Source organism: Camelus ferus, chromosome 12, assembly GCF_009834535.1.
Source record: "Camelus ferus isolate YT-003-E chromosome 12, BCGSAC_Cfer_1.0, whole genome shotgun sequence".
Taxonomy (NCBI): Eukaryota; Metazoa; Chordata; class Mammalia; order Artiodactyla; family Camelidae; genus Camelus; species Camelus ferus.
Genome location: NC_045707.1, coordinates 3,141,466 through 3,157,874, shown reverse-complemented (window position 1 = coordinate 3,157,874; position 16,409 = coordinate 3,141,466). Strand labels below are relative to the sequence as shown.

General features: G+C 54.9%; 1 protein-coding gene across 5 annotated transcripts; it reads left to right on the top strand.

Annotated features, from left to right (window-relative positions):
• The first annotated feature begins 14 nt into the window (after positions 1–14).
• On the top strand, positions 15–11,293 carry C1QTNF6 (C1q and TNF related 6). Of its 5 annotated transcripts, none has more exons than XM_032492178.1 (4): positions 15–110; positions 3,751–3,879; positions 6,245–6,503; positions 8,992–11,293. In XM_032492178.1, the coding sequence occupies exons 3-4, from the start codon at positions 6,251–6,253 to the stop codon at positions 9,537–9,539; spliced, it is 801 nt and encodes a 266-aa protein (XP_032348069.1). In that variant the 5' UTR covers positions 15–110; positions 3,751–3,879; positions 6,245–6,250; the 3' UTR covers positions 9,540–11,293. The 5 variants fall into 5 exon arrangements, with proteins under 5 accessions (XP_032348069.1, XP_032348070.1, XP_032348068.1 ...); XM_032492179.1 differs by lacking the exon at positions 15–110 and adding an exon at positions 893–1,841; XM_032492177.1 differs by lacking the exon at positions 15–110 and adding an exon at positions 893–1,841 and having other exon boundaries at positions 2,198–3,879.
• Positions 11,294–16,409: the final 5,116 nt, after the last annotated feature.

The following is a 16,409-nucleotide window of genomic DNA, read 5'->3' as shown; positions in this document are numbered from 1 at the left end:
GCAGCGGTTCCTCCCGCCCCTCTAGCGTTCGGCTTCCGGGATAGAGGCGCGGAGGACCGAGCCGAGCAGCCCCCTCCGCCCCGACACCGGCAGGTTTCCCCGCGGCGGAGGTTTGGTCTAGTTAGGCCCTGGCTCGTGCCAAGAGTGGCCGCGGCTGGGCGGCAGACTTTTTCCAGGGCTTGAGGCCGAAACGGGTGGGGATGGAGGGGCTCCCCGGCCTTGGGGGTGGGAGAGTCGCTCCCCTTACTCTGCCTAGAGAAGCGGAGAGGATGGCTGTGGCATCCCGCGTGCCTTGGACCCTGTCGTCTGGCTCTGCCACTTAGTCGACCATGGCGAGGGAGCCAGTTGCTGCACCTGTTTTCCCTGAGCCTCAGTTTCCCACTCTGTAACAACAGGGTCATCGTCAGAGTCCGGGGGAACTGTGATGGCCCTGGTTCTTTCCTTCTCTGGGCCTCTTGGGGATTCAACTTTCTCTTCTGTAAAGTGGGATTAAACTCGCCCAACTTGCATACTCGCCCAACTTGCATTAGCACTTTAGGAACAGACATGGGTTGCAGAAAGACCAGGAAGGAGAAATTGAGCCCAGAGAGCGAAGGTCACCCAGGGTCACCTAGCTAGTGGAAGGGAGGGGCTCCGCAGAATTAGGAAGCCAAATGAGCTAGCTCCTTGGGAAAGGGAGAGTTCTGTTGGACCCTCTGCCCTCTTTGCCGGGAGTGGGGTTTGGAGAAAGCAGTGAGAGAATGGGCGCTCCAGCCAGCCCGTGGCGCGTCTCAGTGGGCCCTTCAGCCTCCTCCTCCTCCTTTCCCTACCTGCTTAGTTCCCTAAGAAGGGGGGGGGGGGGGAGGCGGGAGCATCACAAGCTGCGGGTGGGATGGGGTGGGTGCCAGGCGCGAATGGCTCTCCCCAGTAGGTGGCGCTCACTGTTTCCTTTGTTTAGTGTCTTAGTTGGTGACTGTCCTTGAACAATTAGATCTGTGACTTGCTGTTCACAGCTTGCATCTCTGACTCCGGAATCATGTTTTCTGTTCTGTCTCACTTTTTGACAGGCACACATTTTACTTTTTAAACACACGAAGGGTTCTTGGCTCTTTGTAAGCACTGACTAAATGTCATTATCTTCATACCTTCTTCCCAGCCCTGGGTGGGAAGGTGGATGTGGCTACTGAGCTTGGTTCTGGGAGTCAGTGAATCTATGCATCTTCATCATCTGTGTGCAGGAGGAGAATGAGCTCGTATTCATCACCGTGTTCAGGGTTTAGCCAGGGAGAAGCACTGATTAGCGGCCAGTGTAGAGTACCAACACTGGATATCGCACCAGGCCGCTCGGATGGTCTTGTCCTCCGCATGTCCCTCTGCCCAGGGACACCAAAGCTCAGAGGTAGGGAGACTTGCCCAAGGTCACACAGCTAGAAGGAGGTGGAACTGAGACGTAACCCAGTTTTGTCTGCCCCAAGCCTAGGGCTCTGTCTCCAAGCTACCTGGCAGGCCTGCTGGGGAGATCCTCAGAATGGCTGGGAGACCAAGGGATGATGTACAAATGATGCACCAGTGGAGGAGCTTTGGTATGGTGAGGAGAGTGGGAGGGAAACTATTAAAGTACTGTATAATATTCCTGAGCCCGGCTCTCTTGTCTGGCCTTTCCCGTCAGCTGCCTTGGACCAAGGCGGGAAGGGGGCCCTTTCCTGGGGGATTGATGTGGCTGGAAATCAAAGGAGCTGCTGGCTTTAGAACCTGGTGAGAATCGTGTGCTTTCCAGGTCTCAGCCTCCTCACTTGCTAAGTGGTCTGAGTGGCCTTCTCTGCAGAGGGGCTGTTGAACGTGGAGCACGTTGCCGGCACACAGTAAGCCTTGGACCAAACCATTCCTGTGTCCCCACCCTGCTTCTCCTATTCCCCCACCCATATTCCCTTCCCTTCCCTTTTTCTCCAATGCTAGGCTTACTAAGCCAGATGGCTCAAATACAGCCAGGAGCTGTGTCCCCTCCGATGCTGCTGACTCAGCCCTTTTCCCTCTGGTGGCAGCAGCCAGGGGAGGGTGGGGAAGGTGGCTCCCCTTGCCTCCCTCCCTCTGCTGGCGCTGTGCCCTGGGAATGCTGCCTGGGGCCAGGCCACAGAGAGGGCACAGCCAGTGTGGACCTGAGAGTTTTCCCAGCGACCATGGTCCTTTCAGCTGCTTTCCTCTGGGACTCCTAAAATAGGCCTCGGGGAATCTCAGTGGGCTTGGGAAGCAGAAACAACACAAAGCAAGAAGTTGGGAGATCCTGGCTCTCATCCCAGCTTGGACTCCAGGCTGCTGTGTGACCTGGGGCCAAAGATTTGCCCTCCTGGATCACAGCGTCCCTGTGGGACAGATTAAGGAATTGGATTAGATCATCTCGAAGGGATTTTCCAGGTCTGGATATTCTGCTGTATGATTATCCCCCAAACTAAAAGGAAAACAGAAGTGCAGAGAGGAGAGCTGGTCAAGGTCACCCAGCCAGGGCTGTTACACCCTCCGCACTTGGCCCAGCTGTGAGTTAGGACTGGGGTTTAATGCCCAAAGACCCAGATTTCAATAAATCCCCCTGAGGTCTCTGCACTCCTGTGCCTCCGGAGGGTGAAAATGTCACCACCTCTTGTTGCCCAGGGGATGGACCCTGAACTGCAGCCTTTGCCCCGAACCATGCCCAGTTGTGCCATCGTGGGAACTCTGCTGGGGTGGAGGGCACTTCCGTTCTGTAGGGTCGTGGTTCCTCTTCACTGTGTGACCCTGGGCAAGTCACATCAGCTCCACCCTAGCTTCCTTTCCCAAGGCGGGGGTAAGATTAGTAGAAATAAAGGATAGTAGATACCCTTGGGGTACCAGAAGCCCCTGCAAAGATAAAGCCTGAGCTGGGTGGTAAATGTGCAACAAATGCAGAAAGAGAGGGGGCTGGAGGGTGAGGGACATTTGAAAGAGCCTCTGCCCAGAGGTCTCTGACCCCAGGGAACCCGGGCTGCCGCCTTTGCAAAACTTCCTGCAGCCTAACCAGAAGGAGACTAAGGCAGCACCCTGCCCTGGGCCCCGGGGGCATCTGTATGGGCTGCTCTCCTGTGAACTTCTTGGGGGTCATTTCTGCAGGGGGATTGGCTCTAGAAGGCTAGGAAGATGGTTCATCCTGGCAAAATCCCAGGCAGAGGAGGAGGAGGACTTTGGTGTCCCTTGGGGGTGGAAGTGTTGCCCAGGCCGCCACCCTTACGTAACAGATACCCGAGAAGATAATGCCCTCACTCAACACACATTTACTAAGCCTCCCCTTGTGCATGGATGGGGCTGGAGGCTGGAGTTGTATAGACAACTAGGGTCTGAAGGAGAAGGGACAGAGAAGGGACAGGCCAGTGGGTGCCAGTGCCAGGATTTGAAACTCAGGCTACTGGGCTTGGTGTTCTGCAGCTTAGGCTGGAGGCCACCCCCCCCCCCCAGCACTGCCTCCTTCCTGAGCAACTTACGGGGCTCCTGCTCTTCTCCCTTCTTGGCTCAATTTCCCAGCCCCCACATCAGCCTCAGACCTCTTCCTGACTTGATTGGGTCTCTATTAAACAGGACCCTCTTGGACCACCAAAGAGTTAAGCAAAGGAAATCCATAGTTCCCTTTATCTCCGAAGAACCCAGAGGCTGGAGGGGAGGGAGCAGGGAGGAGGGGAAGCGGGAAGCCAGCTCAGCCCGCTCCCTCCGCCCTCCCTACCTCCCTCCCTCCACTCTGTCTCCATCCCTCTCTCTGTCCCTCCTCAGCCAGCTAGACAGCCGGGCCTGGGGGTCTGGGCCAGCAACAAGTTATTATTGCAGACATGGACCAAGGAACCAGAGGCCGCCCAGAGGCCCGGGGTCCATGAGCTGCTGTTGGAGGCTGCAGGACACTGGGTGAGTGATGCGAGGTCCTGCAACATTTTCCAGCAGGGCCGAGGGGGTTGGGGTCAGAGCCTGGAATTCTTCTCCTTCGCCCTCTCTTCCTGGATACATCTTGGACCCCACTCTCTCCCTTTGACCTCGGTCAGCCCCTCTAGGCTCTCCCCTCCCAATTCCCTCCTGTGGCTGGGACCTTAGCCCTGGTGAAGGGCTGCCCTCCGCTGCTCCCGGCTTGTGCCCACCCCTGCCTGGACACAAACCAACTCAGCTCAGCAGCGCCTGGCTCTCCCCCCACCCCACAGAGGTCCCAGCTCCCTAGTGGAGGCAGGCGGGACCCCCAAATCACCCCCGTTGTGGCATGGTCCTGCACACTTGATCTCTGCCCGACACACATCCCCCCCCCCATCCCCAGAGGCCAGTCAGTGACCCGTGGCTGTGGTTATTATTACTTTTGTTAAAGGCTGCTTTGCTTCCTGCTTCCTGCACTCCCCTTCCCCCAACCCACCAGCCCCAGGTCACAGTTCTGTGTCATAGATCTTTTGATTCCCAGCAGGCTGGGCCGAAAGAAATGTCCCCAAACCATGCCAGTGCTCTGGGAGAAGTCCTCCTATCTCAGGCAGGCCCTGGGAAGAGGTCAAGTTGGGCAGCAGAGAAAGGAACAAACTTTTTATTGAGTCTTTTACAAGTCAGGCATTTCCCCTGCATTTAAATCCTCCCAAACAGCTTGGTTGGGAGACGGTGTTGTCTCCTTCCAGTAAGTGTCACGGAGCAGGAAGCTCAGAGAGGTTAAGCCACTAGCCTTAAGTCACACAGCTTGTAAACTCTGCTGGGATCTCAGGTCTAACTCTAAAGCCTCACCTTTTCCCATGAGGTCACATCTACGGCCAGGAAAAAGAGGGCATTTTGCTCTTCCGAAAACCACTGGGATGTGTAATTTACAAATAAAAGTTAAGGGTGATCATTTCTGACAGAGGGGAGTTGACCTCTGAGGATTTGACCTGCTTTATTGAGCAGAACTAGGAAACCAGACCGGTGCAGGGTGTGTGTGTGGGGAAGGGGCATAGAGGAGCTTGGGACCGGTCACCTCCAGGAGAGGGGTGATGGCTCTGCAGGCTGCCCGCCCACCCCTCCCTTCTCCTGCTGCTACCGCAGCCTCAGGGAGTGGGGAGGAAGGAGGGTGTTGGGGGAGGGCTCCTGCCCCTTAAAAACTCAGCGCTTAACCCCAGTGCTCAGGTTAGGATAGAATGGCATTTAAAAAAAAATAATTTTACCTTATCTACCTGTATTAACCACAGAAAAATATTTTTGAATTGTACTAAATGTTAAAGGAGAACAAAAAGGAAATAAACAGAAGAAACGCCAGAAGTGTAAAACCCAGTCTGGTTTCAAGAGCCGAGTTTCTGATCCTGCGATAACTCAGGTGCCAGCCCCCAAAGACTGCCACCACCTCAAAGGCTCTTTGCCTGGCTTCCTGCCCACCCAGCCCGGCCTGTCTCCAGTTGCTGCTGTCCAGTCTACTTCCTGCCCTTCTTCTGGAACTCTGGATCCCTTCTTGGCCAAGGCCAAAGACAGATCCTCAGAGACTCTTGGCCTTCCCTGTTTCTTTTGAATTTTCCCCGACCTCCTGGATCTGGCCCCTTAGTTCCAATTTACCACCTTGGCAGCTGATTGGCAGGCCTAGGATGATTGACATAACCACCTTCCAATGACTTGACGCTCTCCTGCTCGGTCCCTGAAGGGCTTCCTGTGTAAGGCTGAGTTGTGTAGGTTGTTGACTGCCCAAATATGCTGGACGAGGAGGTGCGCTGACCCCAGTTACACACCTTCAGTGTTGCATTCCTGCAGGGACTTCTTTTGTTTGTTTCTATCTTGTCCAGCCCAAGTTAGTGCCGCCTTCTACCTTGCACTCCAGGGACACTGGATGGAGTCAATGGCAAGCAAACAAGCCAGAGGGAGGTTGGGAGGGTGAGAAGAGCATTTTATAGTCTCATTGGCAGCTGGGCATCTTCCTCACCCGCCCCAGCAACGGCCTCTTGGGATGCTCATCTGCGTCTGGCTGCCGCTCTCCTCGGTGGGTGGTGGTGGTCAGGAGGGGATCCTCCTTCACGGGCCCACATGTGGCAGAAACTCCCAGGGTCTGGATTCCAGGATACAGCCTCCAGGTCCTGCACTACAGTAAGTCTCTTTGTGACCTTGGAGAACTTGCTTCCCTGGGTAAGCCTCAGTCTTCCTGTCTATTAAATGGGGCTCAAGTGCTCCCTCCCCAAGCTATGTCAGGAATGCACTTGTGCTGCGGGTTGCGTCATCTACCGTCGGCATCGGGCATCGGCAGAGTGTAGTTGTTAAGTTCAATGTATTTCTGTCCCTCCTTCCCTGCCAGGTCGCCATGGGGATAGCTGCCCTGGGCCTCCTCTGGGCACTGCTCCTGCTCCCTCCCTCAGTGTCTGGGATCCCCACTGAGGAGCCCACTGCTGGGGAAGCCGTGGCCTTGAGTTCCTCTGGGAACTGTCGACGGTGCTGTGACTCTGAGGACCCCCTGGTCCTCGCTGATGCTGCAGATGCATCCTCGGCATCTCCATCCACCCTTCAGTACGTGTTGCCTGAGGTCAGGCCCTACATTAACATCACCATCCTGAAGGGTGAGGACCCATCCGGGGCTCAGGCTGGACTGGCCTGGCCTGGCCAGGGACTGGGAGGGTATGGGGATCTCTTCCTGGGCTGGGGGAGGTGAGGTGGAGGGAGCAGGAGAAACCAGGACAGAAGACTGTCCCAGACCCTTTCTTTCATTCACACATTTAGTGAGTCCCCACTGTGGGCCAGGACTGTTCTGAATTCTGGGATGGAGCGTGGACAAACTAGATAGAGATGTTCTAGTCAGAGAGGCAAACAGTAAGCGATAAACATACTACCCAAGTTAATGAGATGGATTGTTGGATGGTGATAAATGCTATGGAAGTGAGGAGGTGGAGCAGGGTAAGGGGCGTTGGGAAGGTGGGTGTGTGGGGGTCAGGTTGCCTATTAAATGGGGTGGTCAGTGTAGGCCTCACTGAGAAAGTGGGGGAGAAGCCACATGGATATCTGGGGAAGAGCATTCCAGGCAGAGTGAAGAGCAAGTGCAAAGGCCCTGGGGCAGGAGTGGATCTGATCTGTTGAAGGAGCAGGGGGCAAGGGGAGGAGCTGAAGTTAAAGACAAAACAGGGGCCAGATCAGACTTGGGCTTCTCCTCTGAGTGAGATGGGGAGCAGGGAAGGATTTGAGCAGAGGCGGGACCTGACCCAACTTAGATTTCAAATGGATCCCTCTAATTTCTCATGGTAGGTGATGGGGGACAAGAGTGAAGTAGGGAGACATGCGGGGGTCTCTTGGACTATCCAGGTGAGAGCGGGGTCCCTGTCATCTAAAACCAGACCTGAAGGAAGCTACTTCTGCTGTCAGGGGCTGTGAATGGCTGGCTGGTCCTGGAGCCAGGCCTGTGACATCCTTAACCTCCATCTTTGCTCAGAACAACCCTGTAACGTTGGTACGTCATTCCTCCCACTTTGCCGATGGGGAAACTGAGCCTCTGAGAGGTGGGGAGCTCTCCTGGAGTCACATGGCTGTCAGGGGCAGAGCTAGGATTTGTCCCTGAGGTCCTCATCCCACAACCAGGGGTCAGCTGGCATCTGAGACCCTCCAGCCTTTGGATTTTGTGGGTGAGGACACCTCCCTTCCTCTCCCCATCTTTCCCCACTGCCTCACATATCACAGCTTCCCTGAGGCCAGAAGAACCCCCATGTGAGGTTGATCAGGTGCCTGGATGCTGACAGTGTTTCCCACTCACAATCCTCCTTAAAACTCCCTGTCACCTTTCCTGGACCAGGCTAGCTGCCTGCCGGGCGAGCGGGCAGTCTGTAGGGGCAGAAGACACCTGGATGGCGTCAGGAGTCCCAGGTCCCAGCCCAGCTCTTCAGCTCCCTTGCTGTGTGAGGCTGGCTGGTCTCTCCCTCCCTGGGCCCACTGACTGACTCATTTGTAAAAAGGAGAAGGGAACCCCCTCCTACACCCCCCTTTACCCCCTCCCTCAGGGCTGGGGCAAAGCAAATGCTCTGCAGACTGTGAAGTGCAATGCATGTGATGCGTTTGTTAGTTGGCCCATGAGGCCACTGAGGAAGACCTCCCCAGAGCCATGGACTCCCTCCTCCCTGCTTCCCTCCAGGCTTCTCCTCCGAGGGCCTGCGCCCTCCTGCCTGCCCTTTCCTCCCCTCTTCCCAGCACTATTGCCATGGTCATAGGGGACCTCAGGAAAACACAAGGCCGTCCAGTTTGTTCAAAGGGACCTGGCTGAGGGTATGATTTCGGGCACTGTGACAGGCAGCAGGGGACTATTTGGGATCTGGTCCCTCAAGAAGTCGGTGGTCACCTGCTTGTCTTGCGTTCAAGGTCAGCCTGGAACAGGGGCTAGGCAGAGGTGTGCCTGCCTGGGGATGAGGGCAGATGCTGCCATAGCCAAGGGCCCATGGAGCCAGGCTGGGCAGTGCTGAGCGAACCAGCCCACCTCCTATCTTCAGAGTAGGCTGAGAGCTTTCCCATAGGGCTCGTGAACGCCCCCGTGAGGTGGACATTATCCTCTTCAAGATACAGACCCAAAAATCCCAAGACCCCAACCACGAATGCCCCTGGTCATAGAGAGGCAGTAACACCCACCAAGGGCTGCCTGGCTCCAAATCTGGACGATTCTGTCCAGGTGATTCCTTCTCTGGGCTGGAGACGCCAGGTGCGTCCACACCACATCCTCCTGGAGCCCTGTTGGGTGCAGTGACCCCCCCAGAGCCGGGTCTGGTCTCAGAAGGGAGGAAGCAGGCCGGTGTGGCGACAGACTGCAATTGGAGTCCTGCCTCCCCTGCTTCTGAGCTGTGTGACCCGGGCGAGTCCCTTCACATCTCTGTGAGTGGAGGTGGACACGGAGTGTCCTTCAGAGGGGCGTCCAGGCAGCGTTGCCTGGCATGTAGTCAGTGCTCAGTGAGTGCTGGCTCCTCCTCTAGCCTGCCTTCTCTGGGAGGGGGCAGAGCCTTCTGCAAACACGCGCAGGAGCCTCCTCAGTGCAGGCCTGGGTGGCTGTCCTGACGTCTCTCCTTCTTTTACCCACAGGTGACAAAGGGGACCGAGGCCTGCTGGGTACGCCTGGGAAGCTGGGCAGGGAGGGCCCCCGGGGGGAGCGCGGCCCCCAGGGCACCAAGGGCGCCAAGGGGCAGGCGGGCAGCCCCGGTGGCCCATGCCAGAGGCGCTTCTCGGCCTTCTCCGTGGGCCGCAAGACGGCCCTGCACAGCAGTGAGGGCTTCCAGCCGCTGCTCTTCGACACGGTCTTCGTGAACCCAGACGGGCACTTCGACCTGGCTGCTGGCCACTTCATCGCCCCCCTGCGTGGCCTCTACTTCTTCAGCCTCAATGTGCACAGCTGGAACTTCAAGGAGACCTACGTGCACGTCGTGCACAACGAGGAGGCGGCCGTCATCTTGTACGCACAGCCCAGCGACCGCAGCATCATGCAGAGCCAGAGCGTGATGCTGGCCCTGGCGCCCGGCGACCGCGTCTGGGCGCGGCTCTTCAAGCGCGAGCGTGAGAACGCCGTCTACAGCGACGACATTGACACCTACATCACCTTCAGCGGCCACCTCATCAAGCCCGAGGACGATTAGTGCCTCCAGCGGGGCAGCTCGGGTTGGGGGTGGCTGCGGGCAGGTCTGTCCCCTGCAGGGCCTCAGTTTGCACATCTGTAAAGTGGGCCGCAGGACCTGACATTCTGGGCAGCCTTCCTCTTCTTTCCTTCCCTCCATCACCCCTCTCAGGCTGTTTCTGCCTCTCTCCTCTCTTGGATGAATTTTAAGAAACCTCCTAACCTAATTCTTCTAGAACTTTCCCAACCCTTTAGACCAGCACCTCTCAAACTCGAATGTGCGTATGCATCACCCAGGGACTGTGCTAAAATGCAGATTCGACTCAGCAAGCATGCAGTGGGCCCAGGGTTCTGCATTTCTAATTTCCGGGGTGACGCTGGTGCTGCTGGTCACCCGACACCACTCGAGTAACCAAGTCCTATAACTTTCACAACATTCTAGTACTTTCTGAACATTCTGGAATCTTCCAAACACCCTGAAATTCTCTCATCCCTCTGGGACACCCCCTCCTCTGGTCTCTTGCCCCTTCCCCCTTCTCGTCTCACTCCCGTCTGCACCCTCACTTGTGTAGTCATGGTTCATTTATTCAGTCGTCAGACACTCACCGAGCCCTCACTCGGTGCCAGGTTCCGGGAAGGCTGAGGTGAATCCGTCACAGGCCCTGCCGTCAGTGGGCACCCAGTCCAGCCAGGGTGGGGACGCACAGAGGATTCTGAAACTAGACCCAAGGAAACACGTGGGGCTCTGATCACATAAGTCTGTGTTCTGGGCTCTCAGGCACTGTGGCCACTCGTTACCCACCAGTCCCCAAGGCTGGTGGCATAGGGTACCCGAGGTGGGGGATGGTACCCCCTGCCCATTCCTTGCTTTTCTGCCCAATGCCTGTCATTAAAGCAAACCCAGAGGGGCCTCAGTCAGGGCAAGGGTGTTGTGAGGAGAGGACCCAGGGGCTTGGGGACATTTTGAGGTAGGGGGCCCCTGGAGAAGGGAGCCTAGACCCGTTTCTCCCCACCTGGCTCCTACCCTCCTCAGCACATGCCCTCCCTGCCCCGCTCCCTGGACGCCATCAGGGCAGTGCTCAGCCCACCCTGCCAAAGTTGCTTGGGCCTCAGTTCTCCCAGGCTCCTGGCCAGTGTCAGACACTGACGTCTGTCCCCAGGTGCTCTGACCTCCGTGGCCCCTCTCGCCAGCCCGGTGCCCCCGGCTCTCTGGGCTCTATTAAGGTGCTGAGGCCCTGGTGGGCAACTCCTGCCCAGCAGAACCTCCTCTGGCCTCTGCTGTTGTGACAGACGCTGCTGGGCAATGAGCCAGGACGGGAGGCCCCGGGCTTTGGACCCCCAGCAGGTCTGGGGAACCAAAGTGAGCAATGTTCTGGGTCAGTCAGGGGGCTTCTCCTCTGAGCCATGATGCCAAGGGAGGTAGGTGCTGGGAGAGGCTGAGGCAGAATGAGGGACATCAGGGCTTCTGTCCCCTCCCCCTCTCAGGGAGGACAGCCTGGTGGCCCCCAGCCTTTCTCTCCCCCGACCCCAGGTGGCCTGAACCTCTCCGCAGAGGGAAATGGCCTCGGCCCATTGGTGCTTGTGCGGACTCCGGGGCACAGCTGGCCCGGGTGATGGTCTCTGGTGCTTAGAGCCAAGGGAGCCGTGGCCACGTGGCTGGGCGATGGCGGCGGGGCCTGACCCAGTGCCGTCAAGGCTGGTGCTATACGGCCACCCGCAGCCCAGTTTGCCCCTGCCCTGCTTGTCCAGCGTGATTAAATGTGTGTCTTCTTAGCAGTTCAGGCTGGTTCTTTCTGCTGGGTTTTCTTTGCCCACCTTGGGAGAGCAGCCAGTCCTGGTTCTGCTGGGGCCTGAGCCCAGGGCTCCCTTCTATGTGCTCCTCACCCACAAAGAGACCAGCTCCCTCGGTCACTCACTAAGGAGTGTGCCTTGGAGGTAGTGGAACCAGTCAGAGTCTGCTGTGCCAAGCCCTGGCTGTGACCTCAGGAAAAGTCCCTGCATCTCTGAGTCTCAGTTTCCTTGTCGGTAAAATGGGAATGATGATGATCTAGCTTACGGAGTAGCCATGAGGGTTAGAAGAAAGGTTGCCTGGTGTGCTGTGTCCATCCTTTGAACTGCACCTTTTGAGCATCTACTGTGTACCACCCCACTAGGCTCAGAGGCTGTAATGAGAGGCGTATCCATTACCTCGCCCTGGAGAACACCCCTGGAGTTTATGCTCCAGTGAGGCCCTTGGATGTGCTGAATAACCACAGCCCCGCAGCCTGGGCTCTGATCTCACGTTTTGTGTGTAGTATTTACCAGGGAACCACTGGGCATTGTCTGGAGGAAAGTGCTTTTCACCTCCAGTAGGCAGACTTGGCAGGTTCTGACTTTCTAAGCTAGCAAGGTAGCTACTCACCTACAGATACTTAAAAGGATCTGCGTCCACTCCCCTTCCCGGCTTGCTGGGCTGGGTGCCTCCTGCACTGCCTGCGGCTGTGTTTGCTGGCTCTCTGGGTACCACGTGGAAGAGGATGCTATAAAGACAGACCCACTAGAACTGCCCCAGGAGTCACCTGGACCTGCAGCCCAGGCAGGGGGAGACACAAGTCTCAGTTTCCTTGGGCTCCCTCTGGCCCCTGAGGGAGACTTGCAGCTCTCACCCAAGAGGCCCTAAGAGGTCAGAGGCTGCTCAGGGGAGCCATCTCATGGCATGCTTGTGGTCCACGTGCTGTTGAAGCCTCACTGGCCTAAACAGCAGCCCTGCTCCAACCCTGGTGGCAAAGGTTATCCCCAGTGCCAGGCAGAGCTTTTGGTCCCTGACATCACGAGGACTAGGTTTGCAGGTTACTGAGGCAGACAGGCTTTGGACACTTCTTGTCAAGCCCCTGTAGGAGGACTGAAGTTTGTCCTTTACAAACTGAGGCCAAAGGCCCCAGACGTTTCCAGGCCGTTAGTTCAGGGGTCCAAGACCGGCAGCCTCTGGGTCGTCTCATCTGACCTGCAAATACTTCTGTTCATGCTTCAAAGGCGCCCTCTGGTCTGTCCAGGCCAGTTGTTCCCACGAGGTCCCAGTCCCTGACTTGGTGGCTTATCATCCATGGGGGGTAAGGGCCACTAGATCTTTGTTGTGGACACTCTCCCCACAGGTAAGTTTTAGGTGGGGGTTGGGCAAGGGCCCTGGAAAACTGGAGCCCCGCCAGGCCCATGCCAGGTCCATGGGGATGACATCCTCGAGAGATGTGCAGTGCTTCATCCTGGTGACCCCAGCGAGCTGGCGAGATGCCCTTGCCACCTCCCCACGCCAGGGGGTGGGGTCAGTCCCTTTCTTGTCCCTAATGAGGACCGAATGTGATGGTGTTCGGTGCATTAGCAGTGGCTGGTGTGTCATCATGCAACCCTCCTGCTCCCTCCTGCCAGCTCCGCGGGCCTGTCCCAGTAGCCACGTAGTGCCACGTGTACATCTGGAGGAAGGGAAAAGCACGGGCAGAAACTCAACATGACCAGAAACAGATGTTGAGAACATTATGGGTGGGGCCGAGCCAGGGAGAGTCGGGGCCAGCCGGCAGCAGCGGGAGCCAGAAAGGAAGGAGGGATTTCCATGACACGAGTCAAGAGTGCACCAGGCTAAGCCGGCATGGCTGAGAGCAGCTGATCTGCAAACCCAGGAGGCTGGGAGGCTGGCGTGGCCAGGAACCAGGCTAGGGGTTGTAGCGCAGGGTCAGGATGAGGTGTGAGGTCGCCTGGAGGTGGTGGCGTGGGCTGGAGGAAATAGTAATTGGTGAGGGGCACACAGAGGAAACAGTGCACCCACTGCGGAGCAGCAGCAGGGTAGGGGGTTGCTCGATGACTGGCCTTCATCACTGCGGGGGACGAGCTGATGCTGCAAACTCAGATGTACGCAAAATAGAAATTGCTTTATTTCTGCACGACTAAACTTAATTTCTCTCCTGCTGACGTCGAAGAGATGTGATTTTGGCCAGTTGGGGTTCCTCCCCCACCACATTTCCCAGGGGGTTGCATCCAGGTGCCCCATCCTGGCAGTGGGAGGGGTCACCTGGCATGGCACGGCCACAGCACAGTGTCAGTATCCCCCCTGCTCTGGGCTCCTGGTTGTGCTCACATACCCGTTGAACCACCCGCATTCCTGCAGAGCCTCCTGGGTCCTCACCCGTCTTGGGATGTCCGGTTCCTCTCCGCACACATGCTTGTCTCAAAAATTCTGTATCCCTCAGAGGGCTGGCTAAGCCTGGCCCCATCTGCTGGGATGTACCATCAGACCATTTCTTCCCTGGGGTCTCAGTCACTTCCCCAGGGTTCTGCCCTGGGAGAGAGGAAAGGCTTCTCTCAGTCTCAGATGTCCCAGAGCTACTAGGGGTCTTTCCTGTGGCCCCTGACCAGGCTCAGCTGGGAAGGAAGGGCCAGAATCTACTTTAACCAGGAACCCCAGCACTGACACATCCTTGCTTCCCCTCTGCCTGCCTTCTGCCACCACCCCGGGGCATCTTGGGTGTTGGGGGGAGAGGGGACTGTGTGTCTATTCAGCACATCCTTTCCCAAAGCTCTTGGCTGGGAGTGTAGGCTCTTTCCTTCTTGTTTTGAGACTTAAATACCTGGAAAAGATGCCTTTCCTCTCTCTGCTTTTTGTTAGATATCCTTTCTATATTTGTCAGGATGATTTGGGTGCAAGGAACACATATCGAACATAAAGCATCAAAAGGGAAAAATCACCCTAAATCCCAGGTGGGGCATTCAGCACACTTACTGCAACAGCTTTGTTCCTAAGCTGGCCTCCCTCAGGGCCACAGGACAGCAGCCACAGGATGGTGGCCACAGGATTGCTGTGCCGGCTCCAGGTGTCACATCAGGAACTGGGCATACTCTATGTCTTTGACATTCATTATTATCACATCTTCTAGACAAAATTGCCTAGATTGTCCAAAATTTTTTTCCTTCTCTCTTGTTACTTTATTTAAATAAAGCCTTAAAAAGCTTAGAATCACATCTCATGTACTTTTATCTGATACTAGGACTGCCCTGAAAATTCAACCCTTGTGCTGACACGCTCCCTTAATTACAACTATCTGCGTATTTGTCCTACCCCCATAGTAAGAGACGCTTCCTTGAGTTAGACAGACTTCACGTCCCACACATCCCGTAACTCCCAAAGTGCCCAGCACAGGGCTGCCAGGAAGTGCTCAGTAAATCCCTGTGGGATTAATGAAGGGCTAAATAGACACCTTCTCAACTCCATGCCAAGACTTTCCTTCTTTCTATCCTTCCCTCTACTCATCCCTCCCTCCATCCATTCCTCCCTCCATCTACCCCTCCATCCATTCTTTCAATATTTGTCATTTGTGGATTTTTGAATGATGGCCATTCTGACTGGTGTGAGGTGATACCTCATTGTAGTTTTGATTTGCATTTCTCTGATAATTAGTGATATTGAACATTTTTTCATGTGCCTGTTGATCATTTGTATGTCTTCCTTGGAGAACTGCTTGTTTAGGTCTTCTGCCCATTTTTGGATTGGGTTGTTTGTTTCTTATTAAGTCGTATGAGCTGCTTATATATTCTGGAGATACAAGCCTTTGTCGGTTTCATTTGCAAAGATTTTCTCCCATTCTGTGGGTTGTCTTTTTGTTTTACTTATGGTTTCCTTCTGCTGTGCAGAAGCTTGTAAGTTTCATTAGGTCCCATTTGTTATTCTTGCTTTTATTTCTAATGCTTGAGTAGACTGTTCTCGGAGAACATTTTTGAGATGGATGTGAGATAATGTTTTGCCTATATTTTCTTCTAGGAGGTTTATTGTATATCGTCTTATGTTTAAGTCTTTGATCCATTTTGAGTTGATTTTTGTGTATGGTGTAAGGGAGTGTTCTAGCTTCATTGTTTTACATGCTGCTGTCCAGTTTTCCCAGCACCATTTGCTGAAGAGACTGTCTTTATTCCATTGTACATTCTTGCCTCCTTTGTCGAAGATTAGTTGACCAAAAGTTTGTGGGTTCATTTCTGGGCTCTCTATTCTGTTCCATTGGTCTATATGTCTGTTTTGGTACCAATACCATGCTGTCTTGATGACTGTAGCTCTGTAGTATTGTCTGAAGTCTGGGAGAGTTATTCCTCCAGCCTCTGTCTTTCTCTTCAGTAGTGGTTTGGCAATTCTAGGTCTTTGATGGTTCCATATAAATTTTATTATGATTTGTTCTAGTTCTGTGAAATATGTCCTGGGTAATTTGATAGGCATTGCATTAAATCTGTAGATTGCCTTGGGTAGTGTGACCATTTTAACAATATTGATTCTTCCACTCCAAGAGCATGGGATATCTTTCCATTTTTTAAAGTCTTCTTTAATTCCCTTCATCAATGGTTTATGGTTTTCTGTGTATAAGTCTTTCACCTCCTTGGTTAGATTTATTCCCAGGTATTTTATTACTTTGGGTGCTATTTTAAAGGGGATTGTTTCTTTACTTTCTTTTTCTGTTGATTCATCGTTAGTGTAAAGAAATGCAACTGATTTTTGAACGTTAATCTTGTAACCTGCTATCTTACTGAATTCTTTGATCAGCTCTAGTAGTTTTTGTGTGGTCCTTTTAGGGTTTTCTATATATAAATACAATTTGAACACCTACCCTGAGCCACCCATGGTTTTAGATGCCATAGAAGCCATGGGACTCCGTGGACTTGACCTGTGACTTTGAGGAGCCACAGTCCAGCCAGGAAGAGAGACCCCAAGCAAATCTTTCATCAATGCCCAACCAATTACAAAGGAGAGCAAATGCTCATGGGAGAAAGGCAGGTGCTGGGACCGAACAGGTCCGTGTCTGTTTTAGATGGGTTGGAGCGGGCCAGGGAAGGCCTCCCTGAGAGAATGACTCCAGGCCTCAGGGAGAGCTCAGTGGGAGCCTGG

Excerpts from the sequence above, each read along its gene's own strand:
- C1QTNF6 (XM_032492175.1), top strand. The coding sequence starts at position 5,980 with ATGTGGCAGAAACTCCCAGGGTCTGGATTCCAGGATACAGCCTCCAGG. Across the intron at positions 6,040-6,244 it reads CCTCCAGGTCCTGCACTACA|GTCGCCATGGGGATAGCTGC; the intron begins GTAAGTCTCTTT and ends CTTCCCTGCCAG. Across the intron at positions 6,504-8,991 it reads TAACATCACCATCCTGAAGG|GTGACAAAGGGGACCGAGGC; the intron begins GTGAGGACCCAT and ends TTTTACCCACAG.